This window comes from Mesocricetus auratus, unplaced genomic scaffold (assembly GCF_017639785.1).
Source record: "Mesocricetus auratus isolate SY011 unplaced genomic scaffold, BCM_Maur_2.0 Super-Scaffold_100009, whole genome shotgun sequence".
NCBI lineage: Eukaryota > Metazoa > Chordata > Mammalia > Rodentia > Cricetidae > Mesocricetus > Mesocricetus auratus.
The window spans coordinates 63,764,963-63,787,089 of record NW_024429193.1 but is presented as its reverse complement, the minus strand read 5'-3'; the positions used below and the strand labels follow the sequence as shown (position 1 = coordinate 63,787,089).

At 40.7% G+C, this 22,127-nt stretch overlaps 1 protein-coding gene across 1 annotated transcript; it reads left to right on the top strand.

The window, feature by feature from the left end:
* Nucleotides 1-13: 13 nt before the first annotated feature.
* Flg2 (filaggrin family member 2) lies at nt 14-6,058 on the top strand (the record flags this gene model as incomplete). The annotated part of the gene is made up of 1 exon (XM_040751477.1): nt 14-6,058. A coding segment is annotated over one exon (5,448 nt), but the record flags the coding sequence as incomplete, so codon positions are not given.
* Between the last annotated feature and the right edge of the window lie 16,069 nt (nt 6,059-22,127).

Genomic DNA, 22,127 nt, shown 5'->3' with positions numbered 1-22,127 from the left:
CTCTCATAGACACTCTGAATCCTCTCATAGGAGTGGTGGAGTTCAGCATGGAGAGTCTGGGCCATCAGTTCAGGGTAGAGAGGGATCATCTCAGAGGCAATCCAGGGACAGCAGTAGACAGCCTCAGGCAGGCCGTGGGCAGTCTCCACAGTCAGGCTCTAGAAGACATCCCAGAGGAAGTCCAGTTCACTCTGAAACCAGTGAGGGAGAGGAACACTCAGTAGTCTCTCACAGACACTCTGAATCCTCTCAGGGTCATGGAGTTCAACATGGAGAGTCTGGGCCATCAGTTCAGGGCAGAGAGGGGTCATCTCAGAGGCAATCCAGGGACAGCAGTAGACAGCCTCAGGCTAGCCGTGGGCAGTCTCCAAAGTCAGGCTCTAGAAGACATCCCAGAGGAAGTCCAGTTCACTCTGAATCCAGTGAGGGAGAGGAACACTCAGTAGTCTCTCACAGACACTCTGGATCCTCTCAGGGTCATGGAGTTCAACATGGAGAGTCTGGGCCAGCAGTTCATGGCAGAGAAGGAGCTCCTCAGAGGCAATCTAGGGACAGCAGTAGACAGCCTCAGGCTGGCCATGGACAGTCTCCACAGTCAGGCCCTGGGGGAAATCCTAGAGGAAGTCCTGTTCACCCTGAATCCAGTGAGGGAGAGGAACACTCAGTAGTCTCTCACAGACACTCTGAATCCTCTCATAGGAGTGGTGGAGTTCAGCATGGAGAGTCTGGGCCATCAGTTCAGGGTAGAGAGGGATCATCTCAGAGGCAATCCAGGGACAGCAGTAGACAGCCTCAGGCAGGCCGTGGGCAGTCTCCACAGTCAGGCTCTAGAAGACATCCCAGAGGAAGTCCAGTTCACTCTGAAACCAGTGAGGGAGAGGAACACTCAGTAGTCTCTCACAGACACTCTGAATCCTCTCAGGGTCATGGAGTTCAACATGGAGAGTCTGGGCCATCAGTTCAGGGCAGAGAGGGGTCATCTCAGAGGCAATCCAGGGACAGCAGTAGACAGCCTCAGGCTAGCCGTGGGCAGTCTCCAAAGTCAGGCTCTAGAAGACATCCCAGAGGAAGTCCAGTTCACTCTGAATCCAGTGAGGGAGAGGAACACTCAGTAGTCTCTCACAGACACTCTGGATCCTCTCAGGGTCATGGAGTTCAACATGGAGAGTCTGGGCCAGCAGTTCATGGCAGAGAAGGAGCTCCTCAGAGGCAATCTAGGGACAGCAGTAGACAGCCTCAGGCTGGCCATGGACAGTCTCCACAGTCAGGCCCTGGGGGAAATCCTAGAGGAAGTCCTGTTCACCCTGAATCCAGTGAGGGAGAGGAACACTCAGTAGTCTCTCACAGACACTCTGAATCCTCTCATAGGAGTGGTGGAGTTCAGCATGGAGAGTCTGGGCCATCAGTTCAGGGTAGAGAGGGATCATCTCAGAGGCAATCCAGGGACAGCAGTAGACAGCCTCAGGCAGGCCGTGGGCAGTCTCCACAGTCAGGCTCTAGAAGACATCCCAGAGGAAGTCCAGTTCACTCTGAAACCAGTGAGGGAGAGGAACACTCAGTAGTCTCTCACAGACACTCTGAATCCTCTCATAGGAGTGGTGGAGTTCAGCATGGAGAGTCTGGGCCATCAGTTCAGGGTAGAGAGGGATCATCTCAGAGGCAATCCAGGGACAGCAGTAGACAGCCTCAGGCAGGCCGTGGGCAGTCTCCAAAGTCAGGCTCTAGAAGACATCCCAGAGGAAGTCCAGTTCACTCTGAATCCAGTGAGGGAGAGGAACACTCAGTAGTCTCTCACAGACACTCTGGATCCTCTCAGGGTCATGGAGTTCAACATGGAGAGTCTGGGCCATCAGTTCAGGGCAGAGAGGGGTCATCTCAGCGGCAATCCAGGGACAGCAGTAGACAACCTCAGGCAGGCCATGGGCGGTCTCCACAATCAATTCCTGAGAGAAGTCCCAGAGGAAGTCCAGTTCACCCTGAATCCAGTGAGGGAGAGGAACACTCAGTAGTCTCTCACAGACACTCTGGATCCTCTCAGGGTCATGGAGTTCAACATGGAGAGTCTGGGCCAGCAGTTCACGGCAGAGAAGGAGCTCCTCAGAGGCAATCTAGGGACAGCAGTAGACAGCCTCAGGCTGGCCATGGACAGTCTCCACAGTCAGGCTCTAGAAGACATCCTAGAGGAAGTCCTGTTCACCCTGAATCCAGTGAGGGAGAGGAACACTCAGTAGTCTCTCACAGACACTCTGAATCCTCTCATAGGAGTGGTGGATTTCAGCATGGAGAGTCTGGGTCATCAGTCCGTGGCAGAGAGGGATCATCTCAGAGGCAATCCAGGGACAGCAGTAGACAGCCTCAGGCTAGCCATGGGCAGTCTCCACAGTCAGTTCCTGGGAGAAGTGCAAGAGGAAGTCCTGTTCACCCTGAATCCAGTGAGGGAGAGGAACACTCAGTAGTGTCTCACAGACACTCTGGTTCCTCTCAGGGTCATGGAGTTCAACATGGAGAGTCTGGGCCAGCAGTTCATGGCAGAGAGGGATCATCTCAGAGGCAATCCAGGGACAGCAGTAGACAGCCTCAGGCAGGCCGTGGGCAGTCTCCACAGTCAGGCTCTAGAAGACATCCCAGAGGAAGTCCAGTTCACTCTGAATCCAGTGAGGGAGAGGAACATTCAGTAGTCTCTCACAGACACTCTGGATCCTCTCAGGGTCATGGAGTTCAACATGGAGAGTCTGGGCCAACAGTTCATGGCAGAGAAGGAGCTCCTCAGAGGCAATCTAGGGACAGCAGTAGACAGCCTCAGGCTGGCCATGGACAGTCTCCACAGTCAGGCTCTAGAAGACATCCTAGAGGAAGTCCTGTTCACCCTGAATCTAGTGTGGGAGAGGAACATTCAGTAGTCTCTCACAGACACTCTGAATCCTCTCAGGGTCATGGAGTTCAACATGGAGAGTCTGGGCCATCAGTTCAGGGCAGAGAGGGGTCATCTCAGAGGCAATCCAGGGACAGCAGTAGACAGCCTCAGGCTAGCCCTGGGCAGTCTCCACAGTCAGGCTCTAGAAGACATCCCAGAGGAAGTCCAGTTCACTCTGAATCCAGTGAGGAAGAGGAACACTCAGTAGTCTCTCACAGACACTCTGGATCCTCTCAGGGTCATGGAGTTCAACATGGAGAGTCTGGGCCATCAGTTCAGGGCAGAGAGGGGTCATCTCAGAGGCAATCCAGGGACAGCAGTAGACAACCTCAGGCAGGCCATGGGCGGTCTCCACAATCAATTCCTGAGAGAAGTCCCAGAGGAAGTCCAGTTCACCCTGAATCCAGTGAGGGAGAGGAACACTCAGTAGTCTCTCACAGACACTCTGGATCCTCTCAGCGCCAAGGAGTTCAACATGGAGAGTCTGGGCCAGCAGTTCACGGCAGAGAAGGAGCTCCTCAGAGGCAATCTAGGGACAGCAGTAGACAGCCTCAGGCTGGCCATGGACAGTCTCCACAGTCAGGCAGTGGGGGAAATCCTAGAGGAAGTCCTGTTCACCCTGAATCCAGTGTGGGAGAGGAACATTCAGTAGTCTCTCACAGACACTCTGGATCCTCTCAGGGTCATGGAGTTCAACATGGAGAGTCTGGGCCATCAGTTCAGGGCAGAGAGGGATCATCTCAGAGGCAATCTAGGGACCGCAGTAGACAGCCTCAGGCTGGCAGTGGGCAGTCTCCACAGTCAGGCTCTAGAAGACATCCCAGAGGAAGTCCTGTTCACCCTGAATCCAGTGAGGGAGAGGAACACTCAGTAGTCTCTCACAGACACTCTAGATCCTCTCAGGGTCATGGAGTTCAACATGGAGAATCTGGGTCTCAGAGTCAATCCAGGGACAGCAGTAGACAACCTCAGGCTGGCAATGAGAGTTCCCCAGAGCCCGTCTCTGGGAGAAATCCTAGAGCTGGTCCCATTCACCCTGAGTCCAGTGAGGGAAAGGAACACTCATTAGTTTCTCACAGACACTCTGGATCCTTGCAGGGGAGTAGAGGTATTCAGCATGAAGAATCTGGGTCAGCAGTGAAGGGTAGACAGGGATCATCTCCCAGGCAATCTAGCGACAGCAGTAGACAACCTCAGACTGGCCAAGAGAGGTCACCACAGTCAAGCTCTAGCAGAAGTCCAAAAGGAAGTTCTGTTCACCCAGAGTCTAGTGAGGGTCAAGAACACTCTGTAGTTTCAAGGAGACACTCTGGTTCTACAAAAGGACAGAGAGCATCATCACAAGAATTGTCTCATTCTCGAGTTCAAGGAAGGCAGGGACCTCCTCGTGGGCACTATGGAGATTCTACAGAACACACTGAAATTTCTCGTGAGCATTCTTCCCATTCTGGGTCTTTGACTAATTCTAGAACACCTAGTTCCTATGATTACAGTAACAGTCGTTCTGTAGAAGATTCTGGGTTCTCTCATAGATTCTCTGGATCACAACATGGAGAGTCAGGTTATAATTATTCTGCATCACATAGTACTCATGGGCAGTCAAGTGATAGTCTAAGAAACCAGTCTAGCAGAGCACATGGGCAGTCTTCAAGAAACCATTTTCAGTCACCTAGTACTAGTCAACGTTGGAGACATGGCAGCTATGGCCGTGAAGACTATGACTATGGACAGTCAGGATATGGACCTTCTGGAGGCAGCAGAAGTAGCAGCCGCAATTCTAGTCCTTTGAGGTCAGCACATCAGGCTGGGAACACACATGTGTCAAAATATAGACAGTCTTTCTCTTTGTCTCAGAATGTAGGATCCAAAGCAAATGAAGCCATGGGAGGGCTGAAGCTAAAATATGGAGAATCATACCCACATCATGGGCAGCCAGTTGATTACTACAATCTTACTGAATCTAGTACAACTGGAAAGCTAGAGTCTAGTCATGGACATTCTGTAGAACATGCAAATGACTGTGATGTTAAATATGAATACAGTACAAAAGGAAAACAAGTAATTACCCAAAGCCAGCCAATTGACCAATCTGGTTTTGGCCATAGTCAATATATATCATTTCAGGAACATTCCGAATCCAATTCAATTGGAAATCAAGCTGGATTCAGCACTAATAATAAGCAAGCATATAGCCATGGCCAATCAAGTGATAGCCAGCTGTCAAGTGAAAGCAGAAATGGAAATCAAAAATCTTTTCCCAGTAACTCTCTTCAGAACCTATATTGTATAGGAACTGAAGAGTGTAAATATTTATCAAGTGCAACCACATCGGTTGCGGGAAGACAAGGTCAGGAGCCAGGATCTAACCCATCAGGGACCATCAGAAATATCAGTCAGTATGTAGATGGCAAGAAAACAAGGGACTCTGAATCCAGAGGTTATCAGGAAAGGGGGGAACTATACTCAGGTTCTGCCTATGTAGACAGCTACACTCCACTATATACATATGTCCAACAACAAAGACACCATTACCATTATTTTGATTGAAAGGCCAGTATAAAACATGATAAACCAAGATAAAAACTAAACCAAAGAAGAAAGTACATGCATAGTAAGAAAATAAGACATTAACATGTTTCCTTATTTTGGAAGTAGGTGGTATATTCTTTCATAGTAACTGTATTACTTCTTTAATGTTGCTTGCTGCAATATATTTTTATAGGACTCCACAGACTCTGACCTTCTTGGACAAAAGAAAATAAATTAAGTAAACAGTATTGGAACTATATTCAGAAGTACAAGTTTAAAACGTTTGATTTTGGTGTTTGTAATTAAAATGAACATATAAAACTTCTGTGAGATAAGCATTATGTTTTCCACATGCTATTTTACTTGTTGATTAAAAACTTAACCAAGAAGCAAAGGACACAGTTAAGGAGTCACAATTTTCCTAGCAATATTATAACCCATCCATGTACTGAACAAAGAATTTGCTTGTTTCTTGGGTGGAGAGTCAGAATATTTTCATCTTTTGTGTCATCACTGGAATCTGTATTGCTATTGAATTTATTGTCATGATCTCCTAGATGGAAGAATAAGAAAATTGTATTGCATTAAAATTTGACAATAAATTTTTAATCTGAATATGGCTTCTCTTTTTTATTTCTACAAACATAACTCCTTGACAAGGGATCAGATGCACATTTTTCTTCTACCTCTGGATAACCAGCAGCAGTAAAATACTCAGATGCTAACAATGCAGAGTCAAAAGAAGGAAAAATATCAACCACATCTCACTCTTTCCTCCCTTTAATTACTGTCAAAATCATTTACAGAAAGACTTCATACTAAATTGACTGGAAATGCTTTTATTAATCATCACAACACAGGAAAGAACAAATATAATTCTAAATTGCCATTTCCTAATAGAGTCCAAGCTCTGGGAATACGACTTATGGGCTGTAGACTTTCTCTGTTAAATTCATGAATAGAAATATCCATGCCACTAAAGGTTATGGGACACCTACATTTCCTATTGAAAAAAAAGCAATTAATATGTTCCTGAATAGAAGGAGAAAACTCATGAATTTTTTATGAATAGTTAAAAAAGTAACAGAAAAATACATACAAGATATTAACTTCAGCAGAAAGTTTACTACTACTATTGTACCAATGATAATTTCCAGAATGTCAAAAGTAGTTATGAACTTTAAAATGTTTTCCCAAGTTTGCAATTTCAAAGTAAAGGCCAAGCAAAGCATATTTTATGAAAGAGTAACAATTTTCAAAACAGAATTTTATGTTCTACTCCTCTTTGTCCCTAATTCAAACTGTTTTTCTTGACCTTCCCTGTGGAATTCAAACTAAGAGAAATTCCTGGGTGAGTATATAAAACCACGAACCCTAACATTTCAAAATGCAGGGAGGTACCACACCATCACCTCTTTTGTAAGGAGGAGCCTCAACAGCATTTGTAGTTATATTCTGAGATGAGTGACCATGGCGGAACACCAGCACTAGAAGGGTAGACCATTGTAAGAATCATAGACCTGGGACAGAAACATAGTGATAAAGAGGGGAGAGTCATCATCCTGGTGTGTCCTGTCCTCCCGCAATTACCTGGCGACTCTCTCCTCTTTACTACATTTTCCAGAATCCTCCTCGACTCCTAGTCCCACCTATCTTACTTCCCTATTGGCCAACAGTGCATCATTTATACCAGTCAGACAAACATATGCACAGAAGAACTTCCCCCATTAGTGAGAAACTAAAGATTCTGCATCTACCACTCACAACTCCAGAGGAGGGGTATTCTGCAGTCACATGTAGGTTGTGACCTTTGCAGGGTAATGAGAGTCCTATCAAACTCTACCTCCATGGATGTGAGCAATTCTACCTACTAGAATATTTCACAACACTTAAAGAATTTTACTTAGATAATAAACTAAAACCCTCACAATCTAAAGCATAACACAACAAACATACAATTAAAGATCAAAGAATATCCAATCATTTCAATGGAAAAAGAAAAAAAACACTCAAAAAATTCAAAACCCTTCTTGATAAAATTCATGAACAAATTAGCTATTGAATTATTATAATTCACCATGCACAATGAGCATCAAATGATGAAGGAGGCATTGCTCCAACTAGACATCTTAATACACCAAGTGAAACCTCCAGTGCTGGGAATAGTTTACCTCTTACTGAGTCATTGGCCCATTGAAACCCCAAAACATCACAACTACTGCCAAGGCTATTGTTTTCTCACTACAATCTGATGGTAAGGTCCTATTGCTGAAGATAACACTTACATATCTCATTGAACATGAAAAATTTGACTGAACATGGAAAAGTTGAACTGGTGCCTAACTAGAAACATCACTCCTACTGACTAGTGTTCATGATCCTGATAGTTACTCTACACACTATTAGAGGAGAAGGGGAATCACCAATATCATCCACATTAAACTGACCTGCAACAAAAATGCCTGCAAGACAAACTGATGCAATTGTGACACAACCACTTTTTGATTGGATTTAAGGGCCATCAATGCAGTAGAACCCATACTTGACACTGGTAATGTATTAAGATAAATAGACTGAAACTAGATAGGTCCAGAAACTAAGGAAAAACCAAATACTATTATTCTTCTAAAAAAGCATAGCAGTAAAATTACTCCTAATGACATAATGCTATGTAGATCAGTGCCTCACTCAACCCACATCAAAGAAGCATCTTGCAGTGTATACCATATACAGAGACCTACAGCTGGACAATGTGCAGAGAGTGAGCCCTTAGTCCTAAATAGGATCAAACCCCTCCCCTCAACACTCAGGAATCTATGTAGAAAAGGAAGTAGAAAGAGTATAATAGTGGTAAATGACTCCAGAGAAACAGTGTCTTCCAGATACGACTGAACTGGTCCACATATAAACTCAATGAGACTGACGCACGCACAAGACCTGCACAGATCAAGCCAGACAAGGTCCCACCTCTAAACCAAGACACTATCTGGAACTGAGACCCACTGATCAAAATATGTTGCAAAAAATTATAATTAAAAGTGTAAAAATGCAAAAGATGTTAGAAAAGAAGGACTGTGCATGACCAAATGAAACAAACAAAAATGAAGTCATGTAGAAGGAGAAAAGCGAAGCAAATATTTTTTTAAAAAGGAAACAAAAGGGATATAAAGAGGAAGACAGTCCATGATCACTGTTTGCAGATACTAAAACTCTATATACTGAACAAACTTATACTTCACAAAAAGACTACTAGAATTGATTGATCCAGTAAATTTGCATTTGCAAGTTTAGGATACAAAGATCATTAGGTTTTGCTAAGAAACCCAAAACACACCTATGAATAAAATTAACTTCAAAAATAAAAGGCCTCTAAATGAATATTGTAAACAGCTTAATAGTGCTGTTCAGACAGGCAACACCAATATATTATGCATATAATATATCATATATAACAATAATAGTTGAAGAATTAAAGAACATGAATTTGACTGGAAAATTTAGGGGGAAACATGGGAGGAGGGAAGGAGGGATAATATGATCAAAATGTGTTACACTTATGTATGAAATTCTCAAAAAATGAAAGTTATGAATATCCTTATACCCACAGGTAAGTGTAATCCTCACATATCACTAAGGAATCTTCTCTTTGCAGCAGACAGAGGTCACCACAAAAAAACACAACTGATCAACATGTAGTTGTGAGACTAGTACCAATGGATACATCGCAAAACTCTCCCCCACCTAAAGGTCATGGAATATTGTAGAAAAGTAGGCAGGAAGATTTGCAGAGTCAGAGAGAGGATCAGGGACATTGCTGTGAGATTGTGTCTCCTAGTAACATCAAAACTATACCTGTAACGTCTCACCAACACACTACCCGAATATGAGCTGACAAGGAGGATAACAACAAATACGCCAAACTGGATGGGGAAAGGCCCAAGAGGCCTCAGTCCTACTCAGCCTTTACTCAGATAACTGAGTAAAGCTGGAGTGGCAGAGGTGGTCCTCCCCAGGGAAGAGCACTCCAATTGTTTGTCTAGTGCCAAATGGACAACCCTGAAAACAAGCATAAAAGTAACATTATATGGACTTAACAGACTATATTTAAGAATATATGTATACAAAATATATATCCATGCAATAGCAAGTTATGTTAAGAAGAAAGAGGCCCTGAATTTGAAGGAGAGTGAGGATGGTATGAAACGGTTTGGAGAGAGGAAAGTGAAGGGAAATGTTGTAATTAAAAATAGTCTCTAAACAAGAAAAACTTAAAAATGTAAAAGAAAATTACAAAAAATAAAAGTGTAAAAAGACATGTAATAATCATGAATTGTGATAAAGATTATTTAAATGTTAATATTATACAGACTCAATGCTATCCCATAAAAATGCCAATGATGTTCTTCATAGAACTAGAAAAAATCCCCAAATTATTGTGGAAGTTCAGTGTATCTGCAGAAAGCAGAGGTAGAAATTCAAAGAAAGTAAGGAAAGAGGAAGAGAGGGCTGGAAGAGGGAAGTAGGGAGGGAGGATACTCAGAAAATACAACTGGCACCACACAGAAGTTCAGTCTAAGCAAACAAGAGACCTAGATTCTGCATTGCACATTGGCACAAGGGAGTGCTTCTTTCTTCCCAGCTTATAATGAGCCATCTTCACAAGATATCAGCAAAGCCTACTGCTATGGAAATCCAAGTCACCTATATTTTCCAGTCTCTAGAAAGGTCAGGATGCACTAAATGTTGAAAGACTACCATTACAGTGAAGGAAAGACACTGAATCAAAAGTTAAAGTCATGTTCTAGAAGCTCCTTATTTATGTTCTGTATAATGAGAAAAGTCAGGGCAACAAATGACAGACATTATCCAAAAGAGAAAAAGAGAAGGGTGTTGGGAATGATCAAAAGAAGTTACAAGACAGCTTGAAAGTATGAGGAATAGAAAGGTTATCCAATGGAAAGTAGAAAACAGCTCAATGTTCCTTAGTAGGAAGATAAAGTCAAAGCCATGACTACAATGTAATCTAAGAATCAATGTTGAAAGCAGATTGTCATTGACAGCCTCAGATGAGCCCAGAGTTCTCCTAAGCCTTATGTCCAGTGGTGAGATTTGTTGTGACAATGACTTCTCCTGTGTGGAATGAGAGAATCAAAAAAGATATCCATGTTGTCATTTCCCACATTTCAGAGTCCTTACCTCATTATAGTGTCTGGGTAGGAACTGAGATGCTTACTAAAGACACAGAAAAATCTACTCAATGAAACCGTAACAGATCAAAATTCTGCGTTCTTTCTCCTACAAATAAAATATCAAGGTGAGGGTGAATGGGGGAGGGGAGGAATCACTTTCTGTTTCCAAGCCACTCCAATGTCTCTCTGCCTTTACTGACTATTTATAGGAAAGGCAGCTTCCCACACTGGGGCAAAACATTCAATATTTGTGTCATTTATTCCACTATGGATGCAAAGAAAACCAAAATGTGTTCAATGCCTATTCATTATTTCACGCACTTTCTCTAAAACAACCTTGCATGTCAAATATTGTGTATATTCTATAGACAAAACTGACTATCATAAAGACTAAAATTTAATCCACATGAGCACAAAGTAGAAATCTAAAGTCACACACCCTAGTCACTCTGAAGTCCAGATGTCTTCTACGTCATCACACTACTTTACACAGGGCTGTAACACCCAGAGAGCATGCATCAAATATTGGGTTTCCTGACCATCTTTACCCTAGGCATCAGTTTACATTCTCCCCCTTAGAACACATAGATATAAGTGAGCAAGTGTGTAGATAGACAGTCAGACAGACAGCTATATATAGAGATAGATAGATAGATGATAGACAGATAAATGAAGAGATAGATATGTAGATAGATGATAGATGAGTAGAGAGATGAATGAATAGATAGATGAGTAGATAGATAGATGAGTAGATAGATAGACAGACAGACATACAGAGAACAGAGAGGTGGACATCTGGTAGAGTTTTACCCATTTAAATGTTAAAATATTCTCCATACCTCATATATCAGTATCACTCTTTCTTTTTGCAAAGAACTTTAATAAGACAGTTCAACTCTTCTTCCTTAAATTCTGAAGATGAGATTTTTCTCAGCTCTAAACTTGTCTGCTACATTGTTAACCGTGCATGGATATGTTAAGAACCAACCAACCAACAAACAAAATCACATCTCATCCAAACTAATTTACCCCAAGTAGCATTTAAAAATATATGACAACATGAAATTACTTCTAATTGGTGTAATTTCCGAGGCTGGACAAGGGTTATGCACCACACAAATTCTAGATTTGAATATTTTGGGATGAGGGGTTTAATCAATAACTTTGATTTCCAACAACTTTCTGTTAGCTTCCTTTTAAATCCTTGCTTCATCCTTACTAAAACCTTCCTGACAAGTTTTGTCAGGCTTAGCTAGCCAAGCCTGAAAGAACAGGTTGTTGAGCTCCACCTATGTGTGACAAAGTACTCATTTCTACAGTTCTCCTTCAACTAGAAACACAAGAATGTAGGCTAGGCTGATCAGCAATCCCTCTCTGACTACTTTGATGACAGAATCCAGATGCTCTAGATAATGTGGGTGTGGTCAATATGACATTAGGGTCATTCATTCACATCCATTCATTGGGAAGAAGTTAATAACAACTTAATTGACAGGAATTAATCTTGGTATTGAAGTTACAAATGTGAGAAAGACACTGTCTCTATCCTTTCATAGTTAATGTATATCCAGGAGACCAAAATGCAATTTAAACAAAAACAGATATGAATACTTTGGTGAGCACTGTAATAACTACATTAAAGGAACAGAGGTGATCAGAGCTAGTCCTGACTAAAGTGAAGAAATGGGATTTTAAAAATCTCAAGGAAAAAGTAACATTTGTTCTCTAGAATGGCCAGTCCAAGCCGGGGGGGGAGAGACAGAGAGAGAGAGAGAGAGACACAGAGAGAGAAACAAAAAGAAAAGAAAAAAGAAATTGCCAGTCCAAGCTGACGTGTTAGAAACCCTAAGAACTTCTTAAAGTGCATATAAGTTCCCAAAGTAAGAAAGTTCAGAGTGACAGACAGGAACATGAAAATAATCCTGCATAGCAGTAATAGAAGCTACATGGCAGCAAAGCAAGAGATGTCAGAGCACTAGGCCAGGGTTGGATCACAATGAGCTTTACAGATAAGCCTTGCTAAGAACTTAAGCTGTTATGAACAATGAACAATTGTCAAGTTGATTTTGGATGTCACATGATCACATTTTCACTTTGAAAAAAATTACATCAGAAGGACAAGAGCAGATTTGTGAAGACAATTCACAGACTGCTACAAAGTCTAGATGGAAAATTAAAGGGGTGACATGGAATGGAAGTGAGGCAGGATGTTGGAAATATTTCTTTTAAAAAAGACTTGAGAATACATGGTATACAGTAATTGAATGAAAAGAAGGTTATCTAAGATGATCAGCTAGGTTTCTGGCCTGAATGAATGAATTTATCCCCATATCTATGAATTCCTGTAAGAATAAAGAATTACATTTGTTGATGAATTAATTAAATCAGTTGGCTGAATTAACTTAAATGATTCATTTAACAAAGTTTAGAAACTGAAAGATGATACACAGACATTCTGGGCCAGATGAGGGCAGTTATAGTCACACTTTGGACTAGACACTGAGTTTCCATCACACCTGAATATATTCGCAACACCAAAGCTGTGCTCATTCAATCAGTGGTAAGACATGTGTAATCTACAATCTCTTTCCCAAATTCCCAACTCCCACCTGCAGCCTCCTAATGTGTTCCTAAGAACGCATGATATACTTAAAACTGACCTTCTTTATGCTAAATGATAGAAAACCATGTCCATTATTCATTCCACATCTTAGGAGGTGAGTTAACCAAGACTATAAAATCCTATGGACTAAATAAAAGATCTTTGAAACATTGATTTTATAGGTCTCTTCTTCAATGATTGGCTGATGGATTGATTGATCAATCAATTTATTTTTGTTTTGTGCATATTTTCTTTTGTTAAGTAAAAGATCTGATAGATAACAAAATTAGAAACATGTTATGAATTATGAAAGTGCAAAACAAAGATGTGATAAAATGCAGAAGCAAAAATACTTGACTGGCCTGTGGTTACTGATTTATCTTTGAAAGAACCCTTGTTGGAAATCACCTAATCGAATAGTCATAGGCTACTTGACTCCTTAAGATTAGCCGAGGTCACATTTCTGTTTAATAGAAACATTTACCAGAACTAACTCACACTATGTTTTGTGCATATTTGCAGTTATGATGAAAGGTAAGTATCACTCATGTTTTCAATTTACTAGATTAGAGCTAATTTTAAGGCTTGGTTGATTTTACCTGCTCAAAAATTTCCCAGTCCCCATTGCAAATTAGTCTTAACAACGTTAATAATAAACTGCAACATTAAAATAGAAGCATGTGGGCTTGCATTGGAATACTTGAGTTTACATGAAATTTATCACACAATGCAATATTTTGTTATAATTTTTGTTTCATTTTTCCACAATGGTCTGGAGAAATAGTACTCAGAAAACAAAGCAAAGTGAGCATCAGCATAACATACTAAAATCAGCAACTGGCTTTCTCTGGAAACATCTACTTACAATGTTCTTATTAGTTATTCCTAGAGTTTATTAATTTATGAAAAGAAAAATACACTGAATAACCAAAACAATGTGAGTTACTGATAACAATTTTAAATTTAATTAGAATGTACTTCACAATACTAACCAGGTATCAAAATAACTAACATGAATCAAAATAAAATTCAGAAGTAGCAAAGATATGGTCAAAAGGCTGAATTTTAAGTGCAGAATATAAAAAAATTCTAAAAAGAATCCTGTAACAAAATTAAGATGATATAATGAATGGGGGATCTAGGTGATACAGAAAGGAAGAAGAATAAACCTCATATCTTCAACAGTCACTGTACAGTCAGTTGATTGGGCCTAAAGTTGGATTATCTAAGTTTTCAAACTAATTTGCTATAAAGTCATTATGATCCACTTGTTTTACTCTTAGAGGATTTATAGACATTATTAACAAAAGCAAGGAACAATCTTTATTTTAACTTTATTATCTTTATAGCAAGTTAAATATGAATAAAATTTAAGACACTTTATAAAACTGTTAGATTTATATTTAAAACTGCAAAAACAGTGACTTTTCTGTTTTGAATGAATTTTATTTATTTTTCATTCAGCTGTATACATTCAGAGAAATATGTAATATTTTTCAAAAATTATCACTGAATATATATAATTAGTGGTGATTCATTGTTGTCTTTTATAATTGTCTGTATTGCTTAAGGATTTGCTGCATAAGATAAGCATATATTGTTCTTAAAATACCATTAAAATATAAAACAAATACCTTATCATTCCCAGAAAGATAGAACATGACCAAGGCAGACGAGAAACTTGTTCTAAGTTCTGCCCCCAAGGTTCTGGGAAACCATTGCCATGTAAGAAAACAGAGGTAAGATGCAGAGTTCAACTTATTAAAGTGTTTCAAGTTTAGATTATTTTGCTGGTAGCAGTCAAGCGTTAGCAAAACACAGGGATACAAAAAGAAGATCTAATGTGGGAAGAAAGCCAAGGATTTGTATCTAATAATAATAATAATGGATTGAATAAGCCCAGATGGACCTAAATTCATGAGGCATTGTCTCCAGTGCTAGTCACGTTTCTGGTGATGGGATCAATTCTCGACTAGGGAACTTGAAAAATCATATCAAATGGCCAACAGCTTCATAATTAATATAGTGTCTCACATGTTATTTGGGGGCTAAGTGGCGATAGGACCCAGGCAGGAATCCCATTACATAATGGCACCCAGACTTGGAGCACAATTTTCTACTTAACAAAAGCTTAAAAAGGGATTTTAAAAACAGAAGAACAGAAAGAAGTAGCAGCATTCTCTGGAGTGGGCTCTGTTTTTCTAGAGACAAGCAAAGACTTACTCAGCCAGTGCTGGTGGTAAACTTATGCCTGCCATGTTGGAAAGCCAGCAGTTAAAACAGCTTTAATTTTAGCAATGATATTTAGCAGATAAAAGACATGTGGCCAGAAAAACATAAATATTTACAGTGAATTCAGATTCAGATGAAGTAAAACCTCTAAAAGGTTCACAGTGTGTTTAAAAAATATACATAGGCTTGAAAGAGAAAAAGAAACAGGATAATGGCTGGGTGTGGTGGCACAGTCTTTTTTTTCCCCCCTCTTATAGATTCTCTTTTTTTTTTTTCATTTCCAGTTTAAATTTAGATAAGAAACAAGGTTGCTTCACAAGTCAGTTCCAGGTCCCTCTCCCATTCCCTCCCTTCCTCCCGTGCCCTCCGCCCCCCCCCCCCCCGTTATCCCCTCATTTCCCCAGGGAGGGTGAGGCCCTCCATGGGGGTGTGCATAATCTGTCATTTCATATAGGGCAGGGCCTATACCCTTCCCCAAGAGTTCAGGGTGAGAGTGCACCTCACATTGTTCTATGGGAGTCCAAAGTCCGTGTGTATACTTGGGATGGGTACTGATCTGCTGCCCAAGGCTCAATAGCCTCCTCACTGACACCCAGATTCAGGGGGTCTTGATCAGTCCCATGCTGGATTCCCAGGCTAATGCCTGGGATTCAAGAGTTAACCTTTGTCAGGTCAGCTGTTTCTGGGGGTTAAACCAGCCCAGTCTTAATCCCTTTGATCATCAGTCCTCCCTCTCTGTTACTGGCTTTCTTGAGTTCAGCTCAGTACTTAACCAAGGGAGTCTGCCTCTTCTTCGATCAGCCACTAAATGAAGTTTCTGTTTCCCAGACTCTCTGGCCATAGGATTGTAGGCTGGCACTCCCCAGATCTATGTCTAAAATCCATATATGAGAGAGTACATGCCATGTTTCTCTTTTTGTGACTGGGTTACCTCACTCAGGATGGTTTCTTCTAGTGTCATCCATTTGCCTGCGAATCTCATGATTCCATTATTTTTTTCTGCTGAATAGTACTCCATTGTGTAGATGTACCACATTTTCTCTATCCACTCTTCAGGTGAGGGACATCTAGGTTGCTTCCACGTTCTGGCAATTACAAATAAAGCTGCTATGAACATAGTGGAACACACATCTTTGTTGTATGAATGGACATCTTTTGGATATATGCCTAAGAGTGGAGTTGCTGGGTCTTGTGGTAGGTTTATTCCCATTTTTATGAGGAATCTCCATACTGATTTCCAAAGTGGCTGAACCAGTTGGCACTCCCACCAGCAATGGAGGAGTGTCCCCCTTTCACCACATCCTCTCCAGCATAAATTGTCATTGGTGTTTTTGATTTTAGCCATTCTGACAGGAGTGAGATGGTATCTGAGAGTTGTTTTGATTTGCATTTCCCGGATGGCTAAGGATGTTGAGCACTTTCTCAAGTGCCTCTCAGCCATTTTAGACTCCTCTATTGAAAACTCTCTATTTAGTTCTGCAGCCCACTTTTTAATTGGGTCCTTTGGTGTTTTGGAGACTTGCTTCTTGAGTTCTTTGTAAATTTTGGAGATCAACCCTCTGTCAGATGTGGGATTAGTGAATATTTTTTCCCATTCTGTGGGCTGCCTTTTTGTCTTGCTGACTGTGTCCTTTGCCTTACAGAAGCTTCTCAGTTTCAGTAGGTCCCATTTATTAAGTGTTGATCTCACTGTCTGTGCTACTGGTGTTTTGTGATATATATTCCTCCTCTTGTTTAGATATTGTGTTTATACAGCTCATTTAAAAATGTAATGTATACCAGGCATCAGCCTGGGAATCCAGCATGGGACTGATCAAGACCCCCTGAATCTGGGTGTCAGTGAGGAGGCCTAGGTAATCTATTGAGCCTTGGGCAGCAGATCAGTACCCATCCCAAGTATACACACGGACTTTGGACTCCCATAGAACAATGTGAGGTACACTCTCACCCTGAACTCTTGGGGAAGGGTCTAGGCCCTGCTCTATATGAAATGACAGACTATGGACACCCCCATGGAGGGCCTCACCCTCCCTGGTGGAATGAGGGGATAACGGGGGGGGGGGTTGGGGGGAGGGCACGGGAGGAGGGGAGGGAATGGGAGAGGGACCTGGAATTGACTTGTGAAGCAACCTCGTTTCTTATCTAAATTTAAACTGGAAAATAAAATATAAAAATAAAAAATGTAATGTATAATTAAATACGGATTATAGACAGTTACCTATAACAGAACGTATAGTTAGGTTGGTTAGATTTTCTAGATATACAGAGGTATATTTGAGATGGATAGATTTTCTTCAAACCTTTCAAACACCTACAGAATATATGGCATTTAAATGGTTTAGGGTTTTTCGTGATAGTGAGACACAACTACTCCTAGCAAACCAATTACATGTCTGAAAGGAAGATGGGCATCAAAGAAACGCGTTATGGAGTTTGCTTTCAACATGGCAAAATTAGCCATTTGGACAAGAAACTGCTCTTACCTGGACTGTTTGACTGTTGCTGTATAAACTGGACATGCAGGACCCACAGGAAAGTGACTGCTGAACTTGATGGGACAGTCCTAAAGGGTTCCTGCTTCATGGAAGAGTCTGCCAGACATTCTGCAGGACACAGAAAACTGACTGACAAACTGCCAATACAGATGGACAGTTTAAAATTTCCTGCTTTGCTGAGAAGTCTGCCAGACACACTGTGGCCTATAGGCTGAAGATGGATGCCACAACATTACAGAGGAACTTTGGATGACTGTCCAGGTAGTGAGATGTGTCAGTCAATTCTAGTGTTTATATATTATCCTTCTGTGGTCTTTGATGGAGTTGAAGACAGATACTTACAATTATAGTTTACCTTAGTTATGATAAAATATAAGTTACATCTAAGACTTTAGACTCACAAAGATAGGATAGGTGATATTTTCTTTAATCTTGCTAAATGTTAATGGACTAAATATTGTATTTATACTTCTTTCTTAGTAACTGCCTTGTTATATATTTTACTATGCTAAAGTTAAAACCTTTCTTTTTATTTAGACAGAAAAGAGGAGATAATGGGGGAAATCCTTCTGGGGATATGTAAAAAAGCACTGTTGGTCAATAGGGAAGCAAGATAGGTGGGATTAGGAGTCAAGGAGGATTCTGCGAAATGTAGTAAAGAGTGGAGGGTTGTCATGTGATCACAGGAAGACAGGATGCGTCAGGATGGCATCCTCGGAAAGGTAAGTACTTATAAAAATATTTATTAGTAATTATTGGTTAATAATTAAGTCAGAGCTAGCCATGAGAAACCATAGCAAACGGCCAACAGCTTCACAATTAACATAGAGTCCTTTGTGTTCATTTGGGACTGACGTGACTCTAGGACCCAGGCGGCTGGTGGGAAGAGTACATGTTACAGATAAAAGTATAGCCTCCTCTGATTTCATCTCAAATATAACTAAGCCTGTCTCTTCCTTCCTAAGGGATAATCACTGCAAAGCCAAGCTTGGTTCTTCACTTTCTTAAGACAGGGTTTCTCTGTGTAGCTCTGGCTTTCCTAGAACTCATTCTGTAGACCAGGTTGGCCTCAAACCCACAGAGATCCCACTGCCTCTGCCTCCTGAGTTCTGGGGTTAAAGGCATGCACCACCACCACCTGGCAAAGCCTGTTTCTTTCCAGGTACCTACAAGATATTTTTATATGCAAATATAAGCACAAAAACAAATATTTAACATTTTGTGTGCATTTCTATCTAAAAGGTGTACTTGCCGAACTTCTTGTTCTGCATTATATAGTTTTTGCTGAATAAAGTTAATTCATTCATTTCAATTGCTTATAGAATTCTATGATAGAGTTATGCCAAATTTTATATAGTGTCTCACCCTATGGTGGACATTCAGGTTTATTTACAGAATTGCAAACAATGGTGTGTACTAATATTGTTCTCATTTCTCCTTGTTCACACATGTGTTTGTCATGGGTGTGTCTAGAAACAAAATCATTGGCAATAGGGTGTGTGCAATTTTAATCTTAATAGATATTGCCAAACTCTCTTCTAATTAACATTGATTGACACTCCCATAGAGGTGTATGAACGTAGCCTTTCCCCAGCAGAGCCAAATTAGATCAACTTTAGAAGTTCTTTAACCCTGGGCATCAACAATACCATCCATTTTTTATTATTTTCATTTTCTTGAAATAGTTTCTCAATCTTATGAGTTTATTTTATACAAAATGTTTAATTTTTATGCTTGCATCTTCTACTACTGGGTTATTATCAGGTCAGTTCTTTGTGCACTTTGAATGTCAATCTCTTCCTTGTTGACTAGATTGCTAATATTTCCTCCCAATCCAATTTTATTTTAAAAGTTCTTTTGTCCGTAGAACTTCTGAAGTTTTAAAAACCAAATTCATGCATAGAATTCAGTTGTAGAGAGGAAGGAGTAATGAGAAAGAGGTCAAGACCATGCTGGGGAAACCCACAGAAACAGATGACCTGAGCAAGTGGAAGCTCATGGGTCTCAGTCTGACAGCTGGGGAACTAGCATAAGACCCCTGAATGTGGGTGTCAGTTGCGGTGCGCGGGTGGTTTACAATGCCGCTGGCAGTGGAACCAGTATTTACCCCTATTGTATGAATGGGCTTTGGGAGCCCATTCCCCATGGAGGGATACTCTCTCAGCCTAAGTACATGGGGAAGGGCCTCGGTCCTGCCCCAAACAATATGTCAGATTTTGATGATCCCCCATGGCAGGCCTCACCCTCCCTGAGGAATGGATGGGGTGTGAGATTGGGGATGGTGAGGGGAATGGGAGGATGGAGGGAGAGGGAACTGGGATTGGTACGTAAAATAAGATTGTTTTTAATTTAAATAAAAATTAATTTTAAAAATTCATGTACTTTTCTCTTCACAAACATGGCTTCATCACAAATAAAATGATATTTTACTCAGTGGATATTAATTTCTTATCAGATAAATAGCTGGCAAAGATTGTTTCCTCCTATTGTACAGGGTATCTATTCGTTTTGCTAAAGATATTTCCTCTGATGTTCAGAAACTTTTAAGTTTTATGAAATCCCATCTGTCCATCCTTACTGTTATTTTCTGACCTATTTCTCTACTCTAGAAAACATCTAGAGACATCTTTAGGTGCTTCTCCATGATTTCCTCTATTGTTGTCAAAGTTTTAAGATGCACATTAAAAGCTAGATCCATTTAAAGTTGATGCTTTTGTATGCAAGAAACCGGGATCTAATTTCAGTCTTCAATATGTGGATATGAATTTTTCCTTACACAATTTAGTAAAGAGGCTGTCTAATCTTCAACATGTTTTGGGTGTCTTACTTGAAAAACAGATGGCTGTGCCTGCATGGTTTTGTTTCTAGATCCTTTATTCCATTGGTTTGCAAATATATTTTGTGTTGATACTATGTATGCTCTTTTTTGTTTCCATGGCTCATGGATGGGAATACAAATTAGCCCAGCCACTAACAAATCAGTAGGAATCCTTCAGAAACTAAAAACACAGTGAACCAAACCTCTAATGTTAGCAGGTATGAGATCCTCAAAAAACCTATGGCTGGGGAGCTCATAGGCCCTATGAGGGAATTACTACTGTTGTTTTGCTCAAATGACATGGTAGCAAGAAGTTTTCTAAATATTTATGTTTGTTTCTGTACATGAATGCAATTTGCAGCCTGGACTAGAGCTTCTCTATGCATTGAACAGTGGTGGAAGCAGAGATTGACAACTCTCATTTGCTCGAGGTACCAAGAATAAATGTCAGTTCTCAGCCCTAAATAGGACATTTATACCACCCCCTCTACAGTCAGGGAATGTCACAGAGAATGTGGCAGAAGAGAAAGCAGAAGATAAGAAGAAGGCTGTGGAACACGATCTGCAGGGCATGGCACAGGTGTTGCAAACACAGTATTGCAACTGCTGTGGTTGCCTGCACAAAACTGGGCATGTCAAGGGCAGTTTGTGGATTGGAAAGGGGATCATAGGACCCTTTACCCTGTTGAACTATTGGCTACTGAAGAATTCAGGGGTGAGAACAGGCATTGTCTTCAGTTGTGTACATAAGGGTGAGTCTACCAGGCTCCAAAGGATAGTTCTAAACCCATTGCCACATAAAGGACTGATTAAAATCAATAGACCACGAAACAAAACAAAAAATAGGAATATGAGAGAAGGACTTGTAGGGAGGAGGGTGGAGTGACAGCGGTGGGAGGTAGATAGATTGTAGGGGTGAGAATAACCAGAATGCATTGTGTGCATATATGAGATTTTATCAGAGAACAATATTAATTGAAAATACTTTTTTAAAATCATGAAAGCAAAAAGGTGACTACTTTAGAAGAGGATGGGAACCATTAAGAGGGAGAGGGAACAAAAAGGATAATAGGAGTATAAATACGATCAAAGTACATTGTATTCATGTGTGAAAATGTCACAATGGAACCTACTGTTTGTATAAATCTATACTAATAAAATAGTTTTCATTCTTGTACATCTTCTTCAAATAATTTAACTTTAGTTTTTTTTTTTTTTTTGCCCTGGTTTGGGCTTAGGTTGGTCATCTGTCCCCCTGAACTTACATCTGTGTGAGCTAACTGGATTTACTACAAGGCATCTACTTCTTTAACATTAACATGCTGGCAGAAAACTGTCATGAGCAACC